This window comes from Zootoca vivipara, chromosome 2, assembly GCF_965207765.1.
Source record: "Zootoca vivipara chromosome 2, rZooViv2.hap1.1, whole genome shotgun sequence".
NCBI classification, from domain to species: Eukaryota; Metazoa; Chordata; class Lepidosauria; order Squamata; family Lacertidae; genus Zootoca; species Zootoca vivipara.
In genome coordinates, this window is record NC_142584.1 from 37411641 (window position 1) to 37436874 (window position 25234).

At 44.2% G+C, this 25234-nt stretch overlaps 1 protein-coding gene across 1 annotated transcript; it reads right to left on the reverse strand.

The window, feature by feature from the left end:
* Nucleotides 1–1186: 1186 nt before the first annotated feature.
* FBXW10B (F-box and WD repeat domain containing 10B) lies at nt 1187–22738 on the reverse strand. The gene is made up of 14 exons (XM_060271805.2): nt 21969–22738; nt 21298–21441; nt 19628–19834; nt 18618–18745; nt 18212–18331; nt 17688–17797; nt 16870–17073; nt 14296–14417; nt 12828–12976; nt 11657–11799; nt 10270–10428; nt 9408–9679; nt 5387–5521; nt 1187–3473 (listed from the first exon to the last, which is right to left on the reverse strand). Exons 1-14 carry the CDS (start codon nt 22510–22512, stop codon nt 2599–2601), a joined length of 3312 nt encoding a protein of 1103 aa, XP_060127788.2. The 5' UTR covers nt 22513–22738; the 3' UTR covers nt 1187–2598.
* Nucleotides 22739–25234: the final 2496 nt, after the last annotated feature.

The window sequence follows — 25234 nt, forward strand, 5'->3', positions numbered from 1 at the left end:
CTGTAGATACCTATTAGGCCCATAAATTACCATATAGCATATATTCAACACAAAAACCAGCGACAATTTGTTGTTGACAGCTGGACATATAAAGGGCCCCATTACCTTCAGTAGCTTAGGGCCTCATCAAACCTAAATCCGGCCCTGGCCTCAGTGGAGATCTCCCCTGTCCTTCCCTGTTTGTTGCTGTTTCCGTATCATTCAGTTTGTCATGCTTTTTCTGCAGGTGGTTCTGTCATTTCCAGAAGGCTTTAACTATTCAGTGCAGCTATTTGAGGCTGTTCCCATTGAAGCTTTGAGGAGTGTAGCTAGCCAGAAACAACTGTACACACGCAACAGCAGCTTGGTTAAAATGCTGCTGGGCCCAAGAAACTTGTGCAATGTGATGCAGATTCTTTACAGGCAGTAAGCACTGCTGGGCTCTGTGAGAGTGGGGCTATGTACACATTAGTGGTTTCAAATGTGGTGAGGTAGTCTCCCTCCTACCCCCCATATTTCAAGTTGCTGTTCCCACCAGAGAGGGGGCAGGAGGGTCTTCACATGACGTTCATTGCCTAATCCAGTTCACTGAAGCTGCCCTCTGTGCAAGTGCTGTCACCCGTGAGTGCACAACGCTGCCCAAAATGTACACACCTCAACTGTGGCTTCTGTTTTCTCATCAGCTTAAAGCTGGTTTGAGGGAAAGCGCATCAAACAGGAGTATTTCTCAAGAAGTCACAGGATACCTATATATTATGGCTATTGCCATGCCTACTCAGCTTCAAACACCAGTGGTGGGAAGGTGCTGGAGGCAAGCAGTAATGTGCGCACAGCTTTAGGTTGCAATATGGGAATCAGTCACATTGAACTTGATGTAGTAGAAATGACTAAGAGCACCGTAATTCCAGAGTAAATTTGCATAGGAACAGGCCAAAAGGCAGAAAATTTCAGCATAGCAAAAGCTGTTAAAACTGAACAGTTTGTAGGTCTCTGGCTCTGCTAGGAACCTCCATACCAAATATGGTATTTAATGTCAACAAGAAGAACTAAATACTGATAGTAAATCAGCGGCCAGAGTCAGGAAAAACTAGATGGTAGTTTATGCTATCTTTGCAAAGATATGAGATGGTTAGCTGTTGCTAAAACTGTTAATAAACGGTAAAAAGAAGTCTAAAGGACAGAAAGACCAGCACCAACTCAACTAGAATTTCCATAGAAAATTACATTTATTCATTATATTTTCCTTTGCCCCAACCCCAAAGTAGGACATTTGTATTTACTTATTTACTTATTTTATTTTATTAATTTGTCTGCTATATTAACAACACAAAGCCTGTAAACTGTCAGGATCTTTGGGTGGCTTACAATGTTCAAATTAAAACAACAATAAAACCAACCACAAAATTATAATTTAGTAACATGCAATTTAAACAACAACATTTCAGTCTCAGCTGGTCTCACCAAGTTAGATTTACAACTCTGTGCCAAGATGAGGATCATCTGGTTGGACTTCTTTCAAATGGGATTACTTATCCCCTTGTCTTCCCCCTTGTATAATTTGTGAACCACACAAAGCAGGTGTCAAAGATGAATCAATACCAAAACCACACCAACATCCGGGACAAAATGGACCTGCTCAACTACTTCCTGTGAAGGAGGTGATAAGCATACTCTCAGACCTGTCACTCTAAGATATATTTTAGGCTTTCAGTGTTAGAGGAGCAATATTGTCCTAGATACTTCGAAGTTTAATAAATAAACTTAATAAATATACCCCAAAAAAACAACCAATACAAATAACATTTAAAAACACTAAATAAAAACCACACTAATAACTAAAAAGTTATCCCAAACTATTAGCCATCCCAGCATAAACTCAACATATTAACAATTTAGAATACTGTATAGTATTAGCAGTCTAATTTATTTCAACTAGTAAAGACTGCAGAGAGAAAAAAATTGTCTTTAAGGCCCACTTAAACATGAAGTGGGATCGAGACAGTCTGATATTGCGGGGAATTTAATATGCTGCTCCTTCCACCCTGTTTGGAAGGTGGGAACAAGACCCACGTGAAAAGCAACAACTAGGGAAACAAGTTCATTACAAAGCAGGTTCCGCTGTAAGAGCTGTTGTAGCCAGGATTCTTTATTTTGTGAACATATATTAACTGGTGGTGACTCTTGGACACCTGGAGGATGTCCTCAATAAGACTGCAAAGTTTAGAACATTTTCATTAAGATTTGGGCTATATGGTGAGCTTTGAAAAGTGTACACAAAGTCTTAAAAACAAAGCTTACAAACAGAGTCAATGTAGAGTCATGTTAATAAACCTTTCTCTAGAGACCAGGAGCATTTGTAAACTGCACTCATTGCAAACTGGAAAGACCTTTCTTTGGGGAGTAAAGCAGCTTTCCCATCATATCCCCCCCCCCATGCAGCCCAGAGTCCCACCGTCTCAGCTATGTGAAAATTTGAATAATTCAACAGAGTTTGTTAGCATTTTCTGAAAGGTAGCTTCAGCTGAGGGTAAAAATTCAACCGAAATCTCCCCAGTACCAACTGTTTGGTTTGTAGTCAGCTGTTTGGAAGGACTGGCAGTCTGCTTTGAAAAGCGAAGCTCAGATGAAAACATTCTCTCCAAGTTCAGGAGCTGCAACTTTGCCCTCCTTGTTGAAATCATCAATGGGAAGACCTTTAATTTTCCTTAGCCAGGCATTTTTACACTCTTTTTCTCTGTTTGCTATAACCTTGGTCTTCTGTGCCTGATACTCGTTCACCTTAGCTTCTTCATACTCTTTCATCTGTTGGGTTGTCAAAAGCCGGAAACCAGAATTGAGCCGGTATGGGTTTGGGGTGTGGGTGAAGTAGAGTTTTGGTGGCCTTGGTATCATGTCTCTATCAGGTTGGGCAATCTTCATTCGGGCCACTTTGATGGATTCGACAGAGCTCGTAAAGTGACCAACGACATGCCCCATGGTAGGTGGAGATGGCATCTTTGCCTGGCGAGAAATATTTCCCCCTCTGGCCAAGTTGCTGCATGATTTGGAACGCGTAATAGTGGGGGGTGGGATGCAGGAGTTCACCCTGCTTCCAAGCAAGGAGTTTTTTAAGCTGAGCTGCAGTGTTTTGGTTTCATAAGGTATGGAAATCTTTTCCATGCCGAGCGTGTAACGGGCAGCCTTGAGTCGTTTCAGCTGGCTTGCTGGATCCATTTTCTGTTGCTCTGGTTTTGGGGCAGCAGGGGTCTTTCTGGGCAATCTTTTCTGGAGAAAGGCAGGCCCCCAGGCATCTTTGATTTGCATATTGTAGGCCATGTTGGCACTGACCTGATCTGTCTGGTAGGCATGCTGCATTGTGCTAACGGTGAGAAGTATCTGGTCACCAGACAGGGGACCATGGGAACGCTTCTTCTTTATGTGCTTTACGAAAACATCACCATTCTGGCCCAATGCAAAGTTGCTGGCTAAGGGCTTGTCTTCTTCTAACTCATTTCCTGTTTTCAAAAATAAACGTGAGATGAGTGAAGATTAGAACTTGGGGGAAGGCAGAGCAGAACTTGGAGCACAGGTCTGGGCCCCTACTTGGTAGAGTAAATGATCAGAAGACCCCCCCCCCCCAAACTAAGTCTTTAAAAAACCCACCATGGCTTTAAAGAGAAACCTGGTGGAATCAGGAGCTCAAGTGTCAGAAGAGCTAGAAGAAGGGTAGCTAGCTTCCTCCTGAATGCTTCCCCTCCCCTCTCTCTGTGAGACTGGGAGCTGTGGTTTGTGCAGGATGGGGGGGGGGCTGAATGACTGAATATGGGTGGGTGGGTAAGGGTAAAGGTAAAGGGACTCCTGACCGTTAGGTCCAGTCATGGACGACTCTGGGGTTGCGGCGCTCATCTCGCTCTATTGGCCGAAGGAGCCAGCGTACAGCTTCCAGGTCATGTGCCCAGCATGACTAAGCCGCTTCTGGCAAACCAGAGCAGCACACGGAAACACTGTTTACCTTCCCGCCGGAGTGGTACCTATTTATCTACTTGCACTTTGACATGCTTTCGAACTGCTAGGTTGGCAGGAGCTGGGACCGAACAACGGGAGCTCACCCCATTGCGGGGATTCGAACCGCCGACCTTCTGACCGGCAAGCCCTAGGCTCTGTGGGTAGGGGCCTGCAAAGCCTGATGAGTAGATCAGGATGGGGAGAAGGCATGAGTGTTTGTTTGAGGGGGGGAAGGAATAAGTCATGTTGGATGACACTTTAGTTTTCAAGGCGAGAGTCCAAAGAGGGAAGGGATATATGACTGTAGGAGGAAGGGGTGGTGCCAGATGATAAGCCTGTTGCTCAATGGCTCGCAGAAATTGGAACTCACTCTGCACATTACCATGTAAAGGAGGGCCCAAAGTCTTCAACTCACCTAACTGTACCACTGGGTTTACTGTGAGATGAATTCATTGTTGCTGATGATGTCAAAGTGGTTGCCATGGTGCGCCAAGACAAGCACAGTTCCAGGCTATTATTATGTCATGCAAGATTGTGAGGTGGATGTTATGGAGACGAAAGGTAGAGTACGTGTTTGACATGTGTACCATCTAAAATGTATATTGGCTCTGTTTATCTTTCTAAGTTAACATCCCTTAACCTGCTGCTTTGTGGTGCTTTGTTTATCCCATTTCCCACCTGCATCTTTACTATTTCACTTTAACATGTAGTAAAGGATATTCTCATGCCCTGACCCACATTTTACTTTCCCCACCCTCATATTCCGTCACTCTGTTTTAAAATCTACATTCCCCCCTCCTGCTTTGCCAAGTCAACAGCAGGTTCTTTAATGGATCTTTGACAGGCCATAGAGCGCTTAGTGAGGGGAAAGATTTTTATTTGAACAAAATAGGCTTCTCGTGTAAAACCTCCCCAAACAATCAGTGATCCACCCTCTTACACAAAGAAACAATCACGAAGAAGCAATCCCCAGAATACATTCACTCAGACAACCCACATATAGCACCAGATCACCAAATTCCTTGTTCCAGCCATGGTGGGCCTCAGAAACAGCAGCAAAGTTTGACTATGTTGCCCTGCACCCAGACTCTCTGCCTCGAATGCCTCCACGGCCGCCACCTGTGGTGATTAGGGCCCCTCCCAATCCCATAATCTGGGCAATCGAGCCCCAGCTGGGCCACCCTTAAGGGCAGGAACGCCCCTGCGAGGACATGCAGCTTTAAAGGAACAGTTGATTGCGCAAGGCCAATCCTAAGCCTGCTTGATCCTTCTTTGGTGTTTCCACTACACCTCTCGAATCTACCATTTGCAAACTGTTTATTTTGAGTATGCTAATCAGCTCTAGTGGCCTAAAGCTCGACTACGGGAACAAATGGCACCTTTAGATGAAGCTGCACATTTTCAATACACCATGGTTCCTTACCTACTAGAGTTGTTATAGATTTTGAATGCTCGGCAATAGAAAAGAGTCTAGTCTGCTCATCTGGCTTCATTTCCAGGGTTACCACATTTTCGCGCATCCTGGGAGGAGGTACCGTCAACATTTGATAACGAAGAGCTAGAAAAGAAGGGAATGATTTTGGCTGCTGTCCCAAGCACACTTCTTGTGAAGGAAGTCCTACTGAACTCAGTCGGACTTTCTTCCAGGTATATGAGAATATATGGGAATATGGCTGCAATCTTCAAATGGCTTAACTCCAGAGTTGTGTTTTGTGGATCAGTGGGACTGTGCATGCCAGTGAACTTGTGCTCATCAGTTTTGTATCAGCTACAAACATCCTGAACGTATATGGGCATTGGGCAATGTATCACTTGATATCTGTTTCCTCTCTCCAGAAATTCTAGTTAATTTGACTATTACAGCGGTTTGTGAAATTTAAAAATGTGAAAAGTAGTCTGATAGGACTTCTTCACCAAAGGGATATCTAACCACTGTGTAGCTGGTCTTGTATAATTCTTAAGAACTTATTAGAATACATTCAAAAGGAGTACTTCAGTAGAAACCAGTCTTACTCTTCATTACTGTATTCCAGAGAACCAAGATCAAACCAAGATCAAACCCATCTTGCAAAACTACACAAAGATTTCTGATGAATATTCCTAGGAACCCAGAAATATCCAGCCTTCCTTTCTGTAATAGAGGTAGGTTTTATAATTTTTTAATGCTGCTTTTAATATATGTGTTATATGTTTATTGTTGTTAAGTCGCTTTGAGTAACCTTTGTATATGAAAAGAAAAGAAAAGTGACTAATAAGTTTAATCAATAATAACCTAGGCAGAATGTCATCAAGCAGAATATGATGCCATCTGAGGAAGGGAAGGTGGCCCTAGATTGTATCTTTTCTAGTCGAAAAGCCCCATTTCCTCATGGAAAACCTTTTAAGGGTCACGTGACAGTCGTGGGTGTGGCCCAAGTGGATGAACAATGGATGTAACTTTTATCTTCCTACAGTAGCTGAGACTCTAGCCACACAAAAGTGCTAGGTTTCTGCATGTGCATGTGCATACACACACACACACAGCCATGTGTCTCCATCCTTCATCTAGGCAAGTAAGAGGTGTTATCTTATTGTAAGGATGCATCACAGTCAGGGCTGGATTTGGTTTCTGGGCATAAGGTCCCCCAATCCTGCTCACAAATACCTGATTATATTTCATGAGTTCGGCTTTTTACCTATCCACAAAACAGTATAAAGTAGGACATTGCAGAGCGCTTGTGTATTAAAACCTACAGATAATTCTGTCTCTCTTCAAACAGCCACCAATGACCTGAAATATCCCCACACAGCCATCTGTTTTGAATATGTACCCAGAGCTCGTTCATATGCTCAGATTTTGGTTGAGCTTGCTTTACCCCGCAGCAAACTGAGTGGGCAAAAGGAGTCTGATTACTCGGCACTTGCACAACTCAATGGCTGCATTGGGGTGTCATGCTAAAGCATAATGGCAGGGGCTACTTGCTCACATAATCCTAAATGATGATATATCTTGTGTATTGAGTCACAATGTATTTGCATTAGGGTAAAGGAACTGCCTTTTGGTTCCAGAAGGTACAGCTACTATTGGTTCATTTAAGCTGCTGTATTTGGATCTTCTGTCTTATTGGTTTCCTCCAAAAGGCAGCACTGTGATTGCCTGATATTGTTCCCTCCAAAATGTATCCCTTTCTAGCTAGTTCCCCGCCCCTATAAATGTAGCTTTCCCCTCCTCAGACCTTAGGCTTGTTTGCTTTAATAAAGAAGTGTTACTAGAGAACTGCATATTATGTCAAGAGAGCTGAAATCACGAACCCCACGTCACAACAACTGGCGACGAGGATGGGATCCGGAATGTTGAGGAGTGGTTAAACACAGCCCTGCCTCAGAGTCCGGATTGCAGCTGAGAACAAAACTCACTGGCCAGCTGAGAAGACGACCTGCCCGCTAGGAGAATGGAGAGTCCAATGGTATTGGAGCCCTTCCAGCCATCAGAGCCCCACACGTGGGAAGACTACGTTGAACACTTTGAGTTCTTCGCTGTGGCTCAAGGGATCACCAATGCCAGCAAAAGAAGGGCCACATTCCTGAGCTACTGTGGGCCCAAGACCTTCAAACTGACCAAGGCATTGCTTGCTCCAGCGATGCTGCGTGAGAATCTCTCAAAGATATTCTTGCCTGCCTAATGAGCCACTTGGTGCCTACTGAGACCAAGATGGCCCGGTGGATGGAGTTCCATAAGATGCAGCAGCGTGCTGGGGAGTAACCGCATTTCTGGCCAAACTCCGGAAGCTCGCTCAGCACTGCGGCTTCCAAAATCTGGAAGAGACTCTCCTGGATCGGTTTATTGGTGGTCTGAGCAGCAAGAAAGCCAGAAGACGCATCGTCGCTAAAGAAGAGGTTACCCTTGCTTCAGCCTTGAAAGGAGGCCACCGCCATGGAGAATAATGAAAGAGAGGAGCTTGATGCCAGTTAAAGGTAAAGGTAAAGGGACCCCTGACCATTAGGTCCAGTCGTGACCAACTCTGGGGTTGCGCGCTCATCTCGCATTATTGGCCGAGGGAGCCGGCGTACAGCTTCCAGGTCATGTGGCCAGCATGACAAAGCTGCTTCTGGCAAACCAGAGCAGCACATGGAAACACCGTTTACCTTCCCGCTGTAGCAGTTCCTATTTATCTACTTGCATTTTGACGTGCTTTCGAACTGCTAGGTTGGCAGGAGCTGGGACCAAGCAACGGGAGCTCACCCCGTCACAGGGATTCGAACCGCCGACCTTCTGATCAGCAAGCCCTAGGCTCAGTGGTTTAACCACAGTGCCACCTGGATCCCTCTGATGCCAGTTACAAGGCCACTAAGCCACAGATAGAAGCTGTGCATGCCATGGATGAGCTAGAGGCTAGTCCGAGCCAGAGCCCAGTCCGCGGGGTCAAGTCGGTGCGTCAGGCCTGCACAGCGCACAAAGATCACTGAGGTGGTTGCCCAGGTTGTGGCAGAAACCATGAGCGGAAGAGTTGTCGTTTCTGGATGCTATGTGCCAAACGTGCGGGAAGACGGGTCACATCACCAGGGTCTGTGGATTGGCGTCGTTGGAAGTGACAGGATCACCTAGACTGGAGCATCACAGACCACCCACCGCAACTCATTTTCTAAAGGACTGCCACTACGTAATAGATATCAACAGGAGGACCGTGCAGGTCCCAGCGCAAGGCAAGCCACACGTCAAGGTGAAGATTGAGGGTCAGCAATGCGACATGAAGGTGGACTCCGGATCTGGATTCACCATCATGTCGGACCAGACCGCGAGGACATTCTTACCCGGGGGTAAGTTGCCCCCTCTGGAGCCCTTCCCGGCAACCTTGCAATCATACTCAGCGGGCCGCATCCATGTTATGGGAATGTGTGCCGTGAGAGTACAGTTCTGGGACAAACAGGCAGTGCTCAAACTGGTGATTGTGAAGGGCAGTCGCCCCAGTCTCCTGGGCACTGACTGGTCCCCCGCCCCGGGCTTACTTCAACCCAAACCTGCCCTGAGATGAGCGAGGCATTATGCAAGGAATTTGCTGGTCTCTTTAATGGAAAACTGGGTTGTTATAAAGGGCCCCCAGTTGACTTTGAGGTGGACCCTAGGGTGGCCCCAATCCGACTCAAACCAAGGCGAGTGCCGTTTGCACTGCAACCCAAGATCGAGGCAGAGCTGGATAAATTGGTCAAGCAGGGAGTTCTCTCACCCATGGACTCTGCTTAGTGGGAGACTCCAGTCGTCACGCCCCTTAAAGCAAATGGGGAAATCAGGATCTGTGCAGATTACAAATGTACTATCAATAAGGCACTCGGGAAACTCATACCCCATCCCAGTTGTATCACATCTGTTGGCTAAACTAGCTGGGGGCAAGGTGTTCACCAAAATTGACCTTGCAGGATTTCACCTGCCATTTAACTTAATACTTGATGGGCATTAGGAGCAGTACCTGGGGTAGCATCTCTGAAGTATTTCGTCGACTTCCGAACAATGTCATAGGTAAATACTGTATTGGTGTTGTAAAGCTTCCATTTATTCCTTTGGGACCGTTTCTTCCGCCCAGACAGTAAATGGGATGGCATTATTTGCGATGCTTTGTCATCATATTTGCTCCTTTCTTTCCTTTTACCGCTAATTTGTTGTTCGGAACCTAGTGTGTGGTCCCAAACTACTTCCTCAAACTGGAACAAAACCACACTGCCCAGTGCATTGACCAGTAGCCTAAAAGAAAGACAAGGGTAGTGAGAAAACACCATGGCCAACTGTCAGAAAGTACCAAACGTGTAGGGCTATAAACTGAGGAGTGTGGCATTATTAGAACCTTCAATCTGCGAGGAAGGAAAGGTGGTATGGATGTCTCTTACTGCCACACTGCCTTTCTCTGCAACTACGGTAGTGACATGGTGTTGTTTTTTTTCAAATGCAAAAAGCAATCATGTGGAGGGGTGGAAGACTGAGAATTATAGAATTGTAGCAAATTGGGGGAGGGGAAATTTTAAACTCTTGCTCCCTTGGTGCAGTCCTAATGAAAATTGCTCCTTTAAAGCTGCCATAGAGGATAACATCAAACCCTGAGGAACCCTGCACTGAAGACTCCACAGGGCTGAAGAGCACTCCCCAAACGTCACTCTCTGGAAACATCCATCTAAATAGGAGCGGAACCACTGCAAAGCAGTGCCGCCCACCCGCAACTCAGACAAGCCCTCCAGAAGAATTCCAAGGCCCTTCACATGCCTGCCCACACATTTCCTCAGAAATGTATATGACAACCTTTATTATTTAAGAACTGGGAAATAATGTCTGCAACCTACTTGTTTTCTACTATACAGAAGGACACCACAGGGTCAGCTCTGCTATTGGCTCTCAAAACTCTCAGGCAGATCCCCGTCAGGAAGTTGAATATGCGTATCTTCCCATCCGCACAGCCACTGATGACTCTGAGATAGATAAATTCCAGGGACAGAACCTCCCTACAAACAAGGAAATACTGTAATGATGAATTAACACCCCTCAAAGTAAACAAATGGAGGATGTGTTTTACAAGGAAAATTCATGACTGAGGTGAAGCTGGGGGTGGGGGTGGGGTTATTATTCCACTAGTACAACTTTGTCTATTTGCACACACACGTAGAATGCACATAATGCAGTCAATGTTCATTCATTTGAATTAGTCTGTTCTGAGTAGAACTTAGTGGAATACCACCCCTAGTTCCTACCCTTCCCTCATGTGTTACTCTGAGCAGAAAATATGTCAAGCAAGTGCTGTTTACTAGGGAAATGACAAATTGAGGTTTAAAAAGGCTGCCACCTGAAGTGAAAAGTTACTGCAAGAACACACCCGGATCATCAGAGCGCTAAACGTAAGCAAACAAAATGTGAGCCAATTTACTTTTAGGCAGTTGAGGAATAAAGGAAGTGAAGGATTGTATGCTGACATAAAGGGAGGGGCTGGGTGGAGAACTGCCTGAACCGAGAACTGGCATTGGCTCGTGTCCAGAGATGCTAGAGGCACCTTCTTCTATGTGCCAAGACAGGCCAGCAGGAACCTGGGAGAAGTGCAATGAACTTAGAGAAGAGGACCACAGAGAGTGCAGCAAGCATAGGTGACTCTTCAACTGTTGTTGGACTCCAGCCTTCATCAGCCCCAGCCAGCGTGATCACCATCCCTGGAGTACAGCCTAGTGAATGAAGAGGCACAACTTACTGCCTTTCTGGAGTAAAGTAGTCTGATGGGGATGGAAAGTGGAAAATGGCCACCATCTTTCAGAGGCCTGTAACCATATGCATTCTTTCTTGCTGTATCCTTTCATTACCAGTTCACAACTCACACACTTTTGAGATGTGATATAGACTAAATATTAACTGAAGTGGTGAATCCTATGGACAGCTTTAACGTAGAGGACTTTTGAAGGTGCAGACAAGTCATCCACAGTAGAGTCATGCTAGGTTCTGTGGTCTTAGGTTTTTGCCATCTTGGAGTTGGGTGGGAGTTAAAAGAAAAGATAAACCTTGTATGGTAGGTACAAAAGCAGAGAGCTGCTTCATCTCGTAAAGAAGGGATTTTGGCAATGGGGAAGATTCACAGTTCCAGTTAGCTTTATCCTTTATAAAAACTACTCCAAACACATAAGGATCAAGAGTCATTGCTAAGGACATCACAAAGTCTGCAGCTTTTCAACTGCAATAAGCAATACCTACATGGGGTGTCTGAAAGCCCCCAGGCATCTCTTGTGATTTCCCAGCATGCTCCATCCCAGGATATAGCCGTCATTGCTTCCTGTCACAAGATGCCACTCATCAAACGACAGGCACGTCACAGGGCCCAGATGCCCTTGTAAAGTCTGGGAAAAAAACAGATTCATTTTTGCATGCTCTTTAGAGGCTTACAGCAACCACAGGATTATGATGTCATTGTTTACTTTGTTGGTGGTAAAGATGTGGCTAACCTCCACTGGCCACCTGTTGCTGAATGTTAAGCATCTAACGTATCAGGAATGTCAGCTTTCTTACTGGATTGGAAGGGGATCAACATAACCCTTTTAAAAATAGTGGGGAGCAAGGAATCATTCAGACTGATTAGGCTAATTTCAACCCCGGGAAAATTTGTAGAAAGCATAATTAAAACTTTACCTGTGATTAAACATTCAGTGGTACCTCGACTTACGAATTTAATGCATTCCGAACACACATTTGTAAGTCGAAAAACTTAATAAGTCGAATCCCATAGGAATGCATTGGGAGAAAAAATTCATAAGTCGAAGCAACCCTATCTAAAAATTCGTAAGTCGAAAAAATCCTATCTAAACCGCATCCAAGATGGCAGACGGAGCTCCGTTCGTAAGTCGAAACATTCGTAAGTCGAGGACTTTCTCACAGAGAAGGTTTGCCTCACCAAACATTCAAAATTCTATGAGTGTGTCACAGACATAATATATTGCAATTAGCAACCACTTTTGGTGAAGTTGCACCCTAAATTCCTATTGCTGCCTAGAAAACCCCTGCTGCCAGTAACAGTTCCCATATTTTATTCTGAATGAGTAGTCACTGTAAGCCAGCCCTCTTCCGATTGTTTGACGCTTGCATAGGTTAGCCCCTTTGCTATCCCTGTATTCATGAAATGCCAAAGAAGCTTGAAAGGTCTCCATGACCTTTCTCTGTGTTCCCGAGGAAGATAGAGCCCCATTGTTTGCATACAAACCTTTGGCAACAGCAGTAGAGAAGTATGGAGGGCCATATTAGCCTCCCGCTCACCCACCCCCTGGCCTGAGTTTCCCCACCACTGCTCTGACTCCACCTTAAATGTGTTGCTTGGTGCCACATACTGAGCTGACAACATTTTCAGAGTCAGCCACTGCTTTATAAGTCTTACCTTTATCAGTACACATGTCTCAGCATGCCACACTTTCACTACGCCCTTATCGCAGGCACTCACGACATGTGTTTCATTCATCTTAGCAGCCCAAACAATAGCTTTGTGTGAGAAAGTCTTAATGCACTTTCCAGTTTCTATATCCCACACTGTGAAAAACACAAAACGATGTCGTTAATTCATTTCCATCACAACCCTGAGCAGTCTCCTGGTGCCATTCAGCTGAAGTGATGTGCAGGATCTCAGAGACCTTGCCAAAGACACAGACAGGCTGGGAGATGAACAGTACTCTCTTGCAAAAAAAGGTCTCTAAAAGGTGGCAGCATATTTAGCAGCAACATCTGCTCCAAAAAGCCACTCAGTCCCCTTCCTCCTGAGACCGGTAGGGTGACCAAGCAACCCCCGGGACTTGCTCTGGAAGCAGAAAAGAATATCCCAATGAGGACTGAGCAGCCTTAACGGCCTTCAGCCAAAATGCTGAGTGTCCCCTGGAGAGGAAAAATGGAAAACTGTATGCTTGAACAGTCTTGCTTGAACCCCTTGCAACTTATGGAGGAAGGCATGATTGGTACCTTGAACTGGAACACTCCTGTTAGATACAGTGGTACATTGATTCTCAATCTTAATCCATTCCGGGAGTCCATTCGACTCCCAAAACTGTTCGAAAACCAAGGCGCAGCTTCCGATTGACTGTAGGAGCCTCCTGCATTTAAGTGGAAGCCACGTCAGACATTCGGCTTCCGAAAAACACTTGCAAACCGGAACACTTACTTCTGGGTTTGTGGCATTCGGGAGCTGATTTGTTCAGCAACTAAGCCGTTTGAGAACCAAGGTATGACTGTATTGAGGATGCACTGCAACATGTTGCTATTCTGCAATAAAAGGTAAAGGACCCCTGACAGTTAAATCCAGTCGCAGACGACTCTGGGGTTGCGACGCTCATCTCGCTTTACAGGCCGAGGGAGCCGGCGTTTGTCCGCAGACTGTTTTTCCGGGTCATGTGGCCAGCATGACTAAGCCGCTTCTGGTGCAATGGAACACCGCAACCAGAGCACCACACAGAAACACTGTTTACCTTCCCTCTGGAGTGGTACCAATTTATCTACTTGCACTTCTTGGCACACTTTTGAACTGCTAGGTAATGGTTGGCAGGAGCTGGGATCAAGCAACAGGAGCTCACCCTGTCGCGGGGATTCGAACCACCAACCTTCTGATCGGCAAGCCCAAGAGGCTCAGTGGTTTAGACCACAGCACTAATAGGAGCCTTCTGATGACTACAGTTCCCAAGATTCTTTGGGGGAAGCCATGTTTGTTTAAAGTGGTATGATTCTGCTTTAAAAGTATTTTGCCGATGTGATCATAGTCCTGCATTACAATTGCTTACCCTTTCATGCTGCAAAGTTTAAATTTAACTATAGTATGTAGATTTTCCCGTATTCCCCTGGGAGACAGGCAACTTTTTGCTCACTTTTTGCTGTGCAGTCTTTGGATCCAGACACAAACTTGCTCTTATACAAATCCAAGCAAGTGATGCTTGCCGTGTGACCATTAAAAATTTTCACACATGCCCCAGTGAGGATATTCCACATTCTAAAAGATACAGATCAAGAGGATGAGAAGAAATATACACTGAAGTTGCATGTATGTTACCAGCTTAAAACATAGCTAGGCTGTTTCCCCCATCAATTTGGATCAAAGCTGGTTTAGGGGAAATTGCATCAAAATGCAGCATTTCTCAAGAAACAACAGAATAGATATGCATTGTGGCCAACATGGTGTATACCTTGCTTTGCACACTAGTAGCGGAAGTGCATGAGATGCTGTGAGTAAACAGAAGAGTGTACACAGCCAAAATGTAACGAGTTACTGAAATTTCAAGCATATCTAGATAGGGGTGCAACCAAACAAATGGGAATAAATATCTGGAAGCAGTATGCTTTGCACAGTTTTTCTCTATTTGGATTACGATGCTAGGGTTAATGCTTCATTTCCCCTTTTCTACTATGTAGCCTACCAAATTAGTATGGGGATTGGCAATATGTGGCAATGGCCGATCCAAGGTGGATTGAATTGGTAGATATGTGCATGAAAATTGCTTTAAGTTCTGACATTCCATTCGCCTATCTTCCATTCGCCTATCTTCTTGTCCTATCTGTTAGTACCAGGTTTTATAGCTTCCCTAGTATGTACTGAAGTTTAAATAATTTGATGATATGGGTATGATTTGTTGTTGTTGTTTAGTCGTTTAGTCGTGTCCGACTCTTCGTGACCCCATGGACCATAGCACGCCAGGCACTCCTGTCTTGCACTGCCTCCCGCAGTTTGGTCAAACTCATGTTTGTAGCTTCGAGAACACTGTCCAACCATCTCGTCCTCTGTCGTCCCCTTCTCCTAGTGCCCTCCATCTTTCCCAACATCAGGGTCTTTTCCAAGGATTCTTCTCTTCTCATGAGGTGGCCAAAGTATTGGAGCCTCAGCTTCACGATCTGTCCTTCCAGGGAGCACTCAGGGCTGATTTCCTTAAGAATGGATAGGTTTGATCTTCTAGCAGTCCATGGGACTCTCAAGAGTCTCCTCCAGCACCATAATTCAAAAGCATCAATTCTTCGACGATCAGCCTTCTTTATGGTCCAGCTCTCACTTCCATACATCACTACTGGGAAAACCATAGCTTTAACTATACGGACCTTTGTCGGCAAAGTGATGTCTCTGCTTTTTAAGATGCTGTCTAGGTTTGTCATTGCTTTTCTCCCAAGAAGCAGGCGTCTTTTAATTTCGTGACTGCTGTCACCATCTGCAGTGATCAAGGAGCCCAAGAAAGTAAAATCTCTCACTGCCTCCATTTCTTCCCCTTCTATTTGCCAGGAGGTGATGGGACCAGTGGCCATGATCTTGGTTTTTTTGATGTTGAGCTTCAGACCATATTTTGCGCTCTCCTCTTTCACCCACATTAAAAGGTTCTTTAATTCCTCCTCGCTTTCTGCCATCAAGGTTGTGTCATCTGCATATCTGAGGTTGTTGATATTTCTTCCGGCAATCTTAATTCCGGCTTGGGATTCATCTAGTCCAGCCTTTCGCATGATGAATTCTGCATATAAGTTAAATAAGCAGGGAGACAATATACAACCTTGTCGTACTCCTTTCCCAATTTTGAACCAATCAGTTGTTCCATATCCAGTTCTAACTGTAGCTTCTTGTCCCACATAGAGATTTCTCAGGAGACAGATGAGGTGATCAGGCACTCCCATTTCTTTAAGAACTTGCCATAGTTTGCTGTGGTCGACACAGTCGAAGGCTTTTGCATAGTCAATGAAGCAGAAGTAGACGTTTTTCTGGAACTCTCTAGCTTTCTCCATAATCCAGCGCATGTTTGCTATTTGGTCTCTGGTTCCTCTGCCCTTTCGAAATCCAGCTTGCACTTCTGGGAGTTCTCGGTCCACATACTGCCTAAGCCTGCCTTGTAGAATTTTAAGCATAACCTTGCTAGCGTGTGAAATGAGTATGATATATTATGGAATACAATGTAAAAATGCAACAACAAATACTGTTGTTGTTTTTTAATGTGTTTTTGGGGTTTCAATAAACAACGTTCAGAAGCTGACACTCCCTAAAGAACTGGAGCCACCAACTAATTAGTTCACCAACAATTTATTTGAAATTTTGCTAGTGAGTTGCAAGTGCATTGCCATTTCATTTGCTGTTGTATTCTGTGGCTCTGTATTTCATTACTGTGTGAAGTGCCCTGGAATTGGAGAATGAAGGATAGTATATAATAATAATAATTTGCCATGGCTCTACCCAGTGCTGGAATGCACCTCTCCACAGATTACCCCTGAGCTCTCATCCTTGTTGTGGAAGTACATAACTTATTTTAGACTCAAGGAGCATAATAATACAATGTGAAGTATTTGTAAGTCCCACCAGCAACAAAGCACTCAAGGGACATTGAATTAAATGGGCTGTAAGTACCCTTAACATCTTCCATATTTTGCCTTTCCCCCAAAAAATGCAATGTAAAAATGTTTGGATCAGCACAGCTCACCTGATGCTGAGATCATAGCTGCCACTCAGAAGCAATCCTTTCTGTTCATTGAGGTGCACAGCCCGGATGCTACCAGCATGTCCCAGAAAGACAGGAGGGACAAAGCGCATCTCATTCACATCCATCAAACGGACTTTCCGGTCCATAGAACCAGTGGCCATCAGCTTCCCACCACCATAGTGAATCACTCTGTTTGGATCCAAACTGAAGAGGAAGCGAAAGTTGAAGGGAGAACCTGGTTTTATTTGATAGACTTATTTCTTTCATATCCTGCCTTTATTCCATGGTGGAATTCATCATGACAGCTAATATAGTATTCCCAGGAGGTCCCCCATCCAAGCAGTAAACAGATCCAGACCTGCTTAGCTTCATATGCCCTCACACCACATCCCTGTTTGTAGCAACAGAAGCAACACTAACCAAACATTCATCCTTGCAGTCATTTTTACTATTTCCCAATGTCTAAGCCAGGCTGCCAAGATCTGGTTTCCTCCAAGTGTTGTTGGCCTCTATGAAGGAACTGAATGGACTACTTGCATGTATTATGGGAATGCACGTCCTACTTGTACCACTTGTTGCAACTTATTCAGAGGCAGGAAGCAGATAAAAGAAACAGAGAGGTTTCCCTTCGCTTGCTGCTCCTGGGGACAAAGCTGTATGTGTTCACTATTTTGAAAATATCACCAGAGGTTCATGGGTTTACAAAATGCCCCATATGCTATGGAACATTGGTTGTGAGGCACACCTAGAGATTTTTTTTGGGGGGGGGGAAGGAGGGTGAAATGAGGCAAAACGCACTTCTTGCCAGGTACACATACCTGTCCATTAGAATCCGGACATTATACCCACTGCAGAAGACATTCCGTTCTTCCAACTTGACAGTATCTACCTCTTGTCCATGATAAGCTTTGCGCAGGTATTCGTTCTCCTTAAAGCAGAATGAGGAGCAATGATGGCTGGTGATATGAGAGAATGGCAAACGAGGAAGTAGGTGGCCTTCTGCTTCAACTGGCAGAAATGGGCTTTGTCTCCACCACTACTTCCATCGTCAGAAGCCCCCTCTACCCAGTATGGAGAGTGTGCTAGGGCAAGACAGGTACGCAGACTCCCACTGCAAGCTGTGTACACACATGGGCTATTATTCCTTTCTTTGGGAAAGAAGGAGCATAGCTTCAGGTGGACACAGCTTCACACTTCCATACTCTAGGCATGGTTTCTCTCTGTGAGGTGTCAACAGAGAAATCAACCAATGGCAGAGAACTGAATAGGGCCCGAGAATTTCCCACCACCTACTCAAACCCAATCCAAGAAAATCCAGAAAGGAAGAACACCCACAATGCACCTTTGCAGGTGTTATTAGCTTGCTCTTGCATCGGATGATGTCACCTTCAGAGTTTATGCGAGGAATGATAACATTGACAATTTTGGCATAGTTGGAATTTGCTGCTTTAGGGCATGACCCCTGCAACAGAAAGAAGACAAAGTCATTTAGATAAATATATTAAACACTGAAAAGTTAGAACAAAAATGGCTGCAGTTGATGCAAGGTACTGCTTGGCCTCTGCATGGGTGGGCAGGTCCATCCTTACTGACTGCTGCACTCCACACACTATGACTGCAGATACGCAATACATTGAAAGCACATTATTTCCCCCAAAGAATCCTGGGAACCGTAGTTTGCCCCTCAAAGAGCTACAATGCCCATTACCCTGAACAAACTACAAGTGTTGGGGAGAATCCGACAGTACCTGCAGGAATGCAATCTCACTTTGAAGAGTACGCTTTGATATCATATCCTTCTTGATTAGTTTGACTAGGAAGTCCCAGTGTGCACTCACTTGGGCGCATCTATTCAAGGATTTCATGTCCAGCATTCCTAGAGAATCACAAAGAGAACCTTGTGGCTCTGTTGCTTCCTAAAAGCAAAGCGTTAGAAAGCTGCTTCAGGGACTTACTAGACATGCTGAAGCCCCTAAGCTTTGTCAGGTTTAAGAGGCCGTATAACATTTTAAAAAAAAAGAAGAAGAAAAGAAGAAGAAAAGGCAATGGGAATAGAAATAACGAAGTTTAATATTTGCATATATGGTGGTGGCACAGGTAAGGATATAACAAAATACTATCTAACCATCTAACTAAAACTTCTTATCTTTCAGTAAGCCCTGACCTGAACCCTTTTAGAATGTGGTTCTTTTTTCTTTGGGGGGGGTGTTATTGGGTTATTGTTTATGGTTTGATTTTATATGTTGTGGTCTTGTTTGTGAACTGCCCCGAGACCTCTGGGTATAGGGCAGTGTATAAATTGAATAAATGATGATGATGATGATGATGATGATGACAAACTTAGTTGGTCTCTAAGGTGCTACTGGAATGAATTTTTTATTTTTATTATTTGTTTCGACTACGTCAGACCAACATGGCTACCTACATGGAACTAATAATAATAATGGTGTTTGATAACTTAAGGACACGTTATGATTTTTAAAATATATAAAATATAGCTATTTTTGCACAAATTAATGAACTCAATATGACAAATAACTGTGTAGCCATTAAGTATATTGTTGTCATATCACCAATATTGTATGTTTTAGAGTCTGCTTTCCCTGTTCTCCTTTTTAACCAATTATGAAAAAGATTAAATTTAGTTTTTAAAAGAATGTATTTAGAGAGTCCTCATAATCTGAAGCCCTGGAATGTAGCTTGATTTAGCTTGTGTGTATGTAAATCTGGCACTGTGAGGAAGGCAAGAGGTTCTTACGCAATATGAACTTGGACAAGTGGATGGGCAGACATCGAATGAAGTCTTTGAACTTGTTGATTTTGAAGGGCTTTGTGGGATGGGTGGGTACAGGCTCCGCGACATTCAGTATGATAGAACTGCTGGCGGCTTCATCCATGTCCTCTGAGATCAGGTCAGACATATGATCTGACTCTTTGCTCCAAAACCTGTGCAAACGTAGACGACCTGTGGAGTGGATGAGAAAACCAACCAAGGGAGTATTACAGAGTGGCCATAAAAAGAACGGGCAGGATAAGAAGTTTAAGTTGCCCTCTATAGCCCCGCAGTGAACATGCAGCCTGTGCCTTTGAGCAATTGGACCTCCTCATACATATGTTATATGTATGGCTTTGTAGGTGGCATAGCCAGTGTCTCATACAGTCCCACATCTCAAGAGGGACTATGCGACACCAGATTTCCATTATGCCAACTGGGTAGTAGTTACTATCATTTACAAACAAGATGTGCGTCCTAGAACAATGAAAAGCCATGAATCGACATAGAAGTGGTAGAGCTGCTGCTTCACAGGCAGAAGGTCCCAGGCTCAATCTGCAGCATCTCCAAGGAGACTTTGGAAGAGACCCTGGTGTGAAATCATGGAGAGATGCTGCTGGTTGCTGGGAACAATACTGAGCTAAACAGACCAATGGTCTGTCTTGATTATCACTGATCTCAGCAGAGCATTCGATACTGTGATTCTGGTTGTTATCTAACTGGTGGACAGGATTGCCGGAAGGGCCATGAGGTGGAATGACAAGAAGAGCAGAGCAGGATGGTCCGCCAGAGCTGCAGGGTGGTGCAGCTCAGGGGAAATGATCTGTGTGCATCAACAAGCCTTGACATAACTTGATCGGGGAAAGCTGATCTCAACTTTCTGATTGGGAGTTTCCCAACCATGACCTTGGGGTGGCCAGCATGGCCACAGAAGCTATGCTGGAGAGCCTAGACTGCCACCAGAGCTGAAATCTCAAGGAGGCAGTTAAGTAATGCCATAGCATGTTTTGTTCAGGCTAACAGTGGCATTGCCATATGTTCCCCACCCAGCCACCTGCTCATACTGTGTGGACCTCTTTTGCTCCAGTGGGGTGCCACTGTTAGAGACAGACATTGACATTTGCCTGGAAGACAAAGTCTAGTCTGTTGGATCAGCTTCAGAGGTTGGTGGGGTTGGCAGCATCAGCTTTGTTGTACACTGCTCTTGTGATAGGGGTGGCATTGGTTAGGGTAATTTGACAAAAGGGAGATGTGAACAGCTCCCAGCCCCACCACAAGTTTACTTCTAGCCTAAGGGAGAACTCTGGAGAACCTGAAAGCTTGCCCACTATTTTGTGACATTTTGGCTGACCCAAAAATAATTATGAATTTTGCATATTAAAAGTGGCATATATATACATACAGTGGTACCTCTTACTTATGGACGCGATCCATTCTGGGGTGCCGTTTGCACCCCAAAAAGTCCATAAGTAGAGCGCTGCTTCTGTGCGTGCACGTGACGTGATAGAGCATTCCTGCGCATGCGCAAAGCGACGAACCGACGAACCTGGAAGTAAACACTTCTGGGTTTGCCGTGTTTGTAACGCAACTAGAGCTATGACTGTATTAGGGATGGGAAATGGATGGATGGATAAATAAATAGAATTAAATAATACCAAACAAGTCACTCTTCTCTGAACCAATCCGTGAGGTCAAACCAGAGGTGTGAGATGTGAGGTGGCTCTGAACCTGGGAGATAGATTTCTCTTGCTTCTTGAGAGGAATCACATCCTTGCTTGTTTGATCTTCATCTGGCACAGCTGGAAAGATTTAAATAACACAGGAGATAGAAAAAATGAAAAAAACAAAACAGTAAGAGACAAACATTTCACAGGAAATGATTCTATATCTAGGTTCCTTGCTCATTGGAGTCGGTGTCTGCAACCAAAGGAAGAGCAGTTACAAGGTACACTTAACATGGTCCTCTCTGGTCAGGTATGGGGAACTTGTGGCCCTCCAGATGTTATTGGACTCCCACTCCCAACAGACCCACCCAGAGGTGATGGCAATTGAAGTCCATCAGCATCTGGAGAATCCCCACCACACCCACCTCCTCACATGAACTTCTGAATGTAACTAGATCCTTGGGCAATGTAAGCTGGGACAGTTCATTCAGTTTCACTGGTTGACCACAGGCAACCAGGATGCCAGCTGCCCCACACAGATCTATGCAATGAGGATTAGCACAATAGTAAAGGATACTGTCCATTTCCCCCTCCACACATTACTGGGATGTATGGTTGAGAGTCAGAGATATCACCTTCAACCCCTAATGCATTAGTATTACCTGTTTTGTTGTCCGCCAATTTGCAAGTGGCCTCATCTTGGCTCAAGAGGATGCTAATCAGGTTGGCAGCCATCAGCAACAACTGTGAGTCGCACATCTGCAGCAGAAGCAAGAGGTAGTTTGCTTTGCTCCAGAAACTGGCATCTAAGAACCAGTTCCAGAGGTCTTCCATTGCATGCTCCAGTTTCTTCGGATTAAGTGCCCGGTCCAAGGTGGAAGATGCCTTGAAGCTGGAGCTGACGCAGGAACGGCTGTAGGTGAAATCCTTGCTATTGGTGGACTGCAGGAAGTTCCAGGCATACCTCAAGAGGTCTTGGCTTTGGAACCGTTTTATGATCCCCTTCAAAAATTGCCCCTTAGAAATCTGGCTGGCCCGCACAAACCACTCTCGGGTGGAGAGAGCCTTCCAGGACAAGATGCAGGATTTGCATTTATAGCAAACAGGCACCAAGTCTGTTTGCTTCTCACACCGCAGATCTGGAGAGTACTCTAGTTTAATTTCCAGGTTCTGTGGAGCCACTTGCACCACCGGGCGGGTCTTCATTGTATTAGCCTGTGTTACACAGACAGACAGACAGACAGAGAGACAGACAGACAGACAGACAGACAGACACACACAGACACAGACACAGACACAGACACAAGGGCCACCAGACAAAGGCAAGCAAGCAGCTTCCTAAGAGTCTCCCCCCATGACCCTAAATCTCTGCCTAGCAGCACCAGCTTTCTGTTTGTGGAACTTGTTATTTTTCAGAACTCCTAGGAGACACAGTTAGTACCATAATTCTCCTAGAACTTGCCGGGGCAAAACTGCCTGCAGCTGACATACCTTATAGATTCTAATAGATGGGGAGAGCTGCTTATGTATCAAGATAGACACAGAAAGGTCAAACATGGCTCCGGGTTCAGATTTTGCCCACAAAATACAGCTGTTGGATTTACCAATAAACCCAGGACCTGGTATCTGAAGAAGTGTGCATGCACACGAAAGCTCATACCAAAATAAAAACTTAGTTGGTCTTTAAGGTGCTACTGAAGGAATTTTTTTATTTTACTTCGATCCAGACCAACACGGCTACCTACCTGTAACCAGGACCTTTTGAAATCCTAAATTCCTGGGTGCCAAGCCCTGGAGAGTAAATAGCTGTTGCCATCTCCCTCAAAATCTTGGGAGGATATTGGTGGGTCTTGAAGGGGAGGTCTGTTTGAAAGAACCATGTTTTGTTTTGTTTTTGTCTCCCAGGTGCTTTTCATAGAATCATGGAGTTGGAAGAGACCACAAGGGCCATCTAGTCCAACCCCCTGCCAAGCATGTGTGCGTTTACTTGTGTGCATTTTGCTTGTGTGCGTTTACCAGAAGTGTGATCCATACAAAGTTTCCATTAGTTTAACACATGTTGAGTTTACTCAAAAGTAAGTCTCATTATATTCAACTGGCGTCTATTTGTTTCACTGTGCTTGGCCTACATTTTCCACTTAACTCATTCAACAGCGAGTCTCTCTCCTAATAAACTTATCAGACTTGTTATAATTGAGCACACAGTCTTCTGTGCTGTTTTTGTCTCCACGAGGAGCACTTTGAATTCACACAGAGTCTCATCTCTCTATGCTTTCAGTTTGAGGAATTCCTTTTGGCCCTCTTCCCAGTCTTGGGATTTTACCATTCTAAAGGAGTTTGGCATCATCTGACTTCAAATCATTTTATGAATTATTTCAGTAGCAATAATTGCAAAGGAGACCTCTGGTACATCACACTCTTGTTTACATCCCTTACACTGTGAAATCAATTAATTCCTTCCAACTGTCTGCTTTGTGTTCAGTTTTGAAACCAGTCACTAATCTGTAATAAGGTCTGTGTGCTTATTGCATTATTACTACATTTCCATCATATTTAGTTTGCTTCCAGGTGGTCACTATTCTGTGCGAGAGATTCAATCATATATTAGCACATTTAGGTTTGGGCTGCAAAAGTGGATTAAAGTGTTATTCTGCAGCAAGCTCACTTAAGAAAAAAAACACCCACTCATATTTTTTTGCAGTAAGAAAAATGCAGACCCTCCAAGCTGCCCAGAGTGGCAACCTAGTCAGATGGGTGGGGCATTATTATTATTATTATTATTAAAAATAGGACTCCCTATTTTCATCAGAGGAATGTTGGAAGGTATGAAAGTAACAGGAAAATGCACTAAGAAGTGTGAGGTAGTGATGAATTGATGAAAACTCATATAATGCTCAATAAATAGTGGACGTTGCATAACCTCTGTGCAAACAAATTCAAATGAATGCTCAACAAATAGTGGGCATTGTGCAGGTTCCAAGCAATCTTTGTGCAAACAAATCAGTGTGAATGTTCAATAAACAGGTTGCCTTGAAGTGGCTTTGGAGACTTTTTCCTAGACCAATAGCTTCAGAGGTATGTGGAGCCACTCTTCAGCAGGAAACAGTAGCTGGCTACTAAGACAGAGAACTCAGTCCAAAGCTGTCTGCCTTTTGTAGGCAGCTGCAAGATTGCTGTGGTATATGGCTTGCGGTACCCATGGGAACATGGCTGAGCACCTAAAGACTGATGCAAAGAGTTGGCTTACTTTTAAGTAGAATTTATTTCCGCCTCCCTTTAAGCTCTCTTTATCACACGTTTGTCAACTAACAGACCTACTCTTTCTCTGGGTGGTTTTAAACGCTGTATTTATATATTTTAAAACCTGTGTTCTACTTTATCGTAAAGCCTTGAGATGGGTAAAACCATGTTACTATTACTTACTAGTGTTTATTCTTAAATCTTAAATCTCTTACTGGCTTTTCTTACAATCAGCTAGTGGGGACTGCTGGCATTACTTGGGAATTCTAAGAAACCAACAGCAACCCTTTACTGGCAATCAGTGCACTTTTGAAAGGTTCCATCCACCATTTTGATTCAAAATGGCATCCAGTGATATCTACCTGTAGACCAAAACATGCTACTTGATCTGAAGAGCCACTGTACCAATTTTTGTTAAAATATCTTAATAGTTGTCTAAATCAATGGATTTATTATTATTATTTAAAGGTTCAGGTTGTATATTTTTTGATGTTCTGTTTATTGTTTATGACTACTTTTGTTATGTTTGTACTTATGTATTTTTTGTACGTTGTAAGCTGCCTTGAGCATGGTTTTAACTTTGGGAGGGCAGCATACACATGAAATGATTTATTTATTTATTTTGGCCAAGTTTTTCCACATCTTCTTGTTTATTGTTCAGCCATGCTGGCATTTTTTCCCATGTGTT

Bases quoted from the DNA above. Each gene is read 5' to 3' on its own strand.
- FBXW10B (XM_060271805.2), bottom strand. From the start codon at position 22,512: ATGAAGACCCGCCCGGTGGTGCAAGTGGCTCCACAGAACCTGGAAATT. The intron at 19,835-21,297 runs GTATTATTTAAT...TCCACTCCACAG, and splicing joins AGAGAAGAGTGACTTGTTTG to GTCGTCTACGTTTGCACAGG. The intron at 5,522-9,407 runs GTACTGCTCCTA...CTTCTTTTCTAG, and splicing joins CTTCAGAGATGCTACCCCAG to CTCTTCGTTATCAAATGTTG.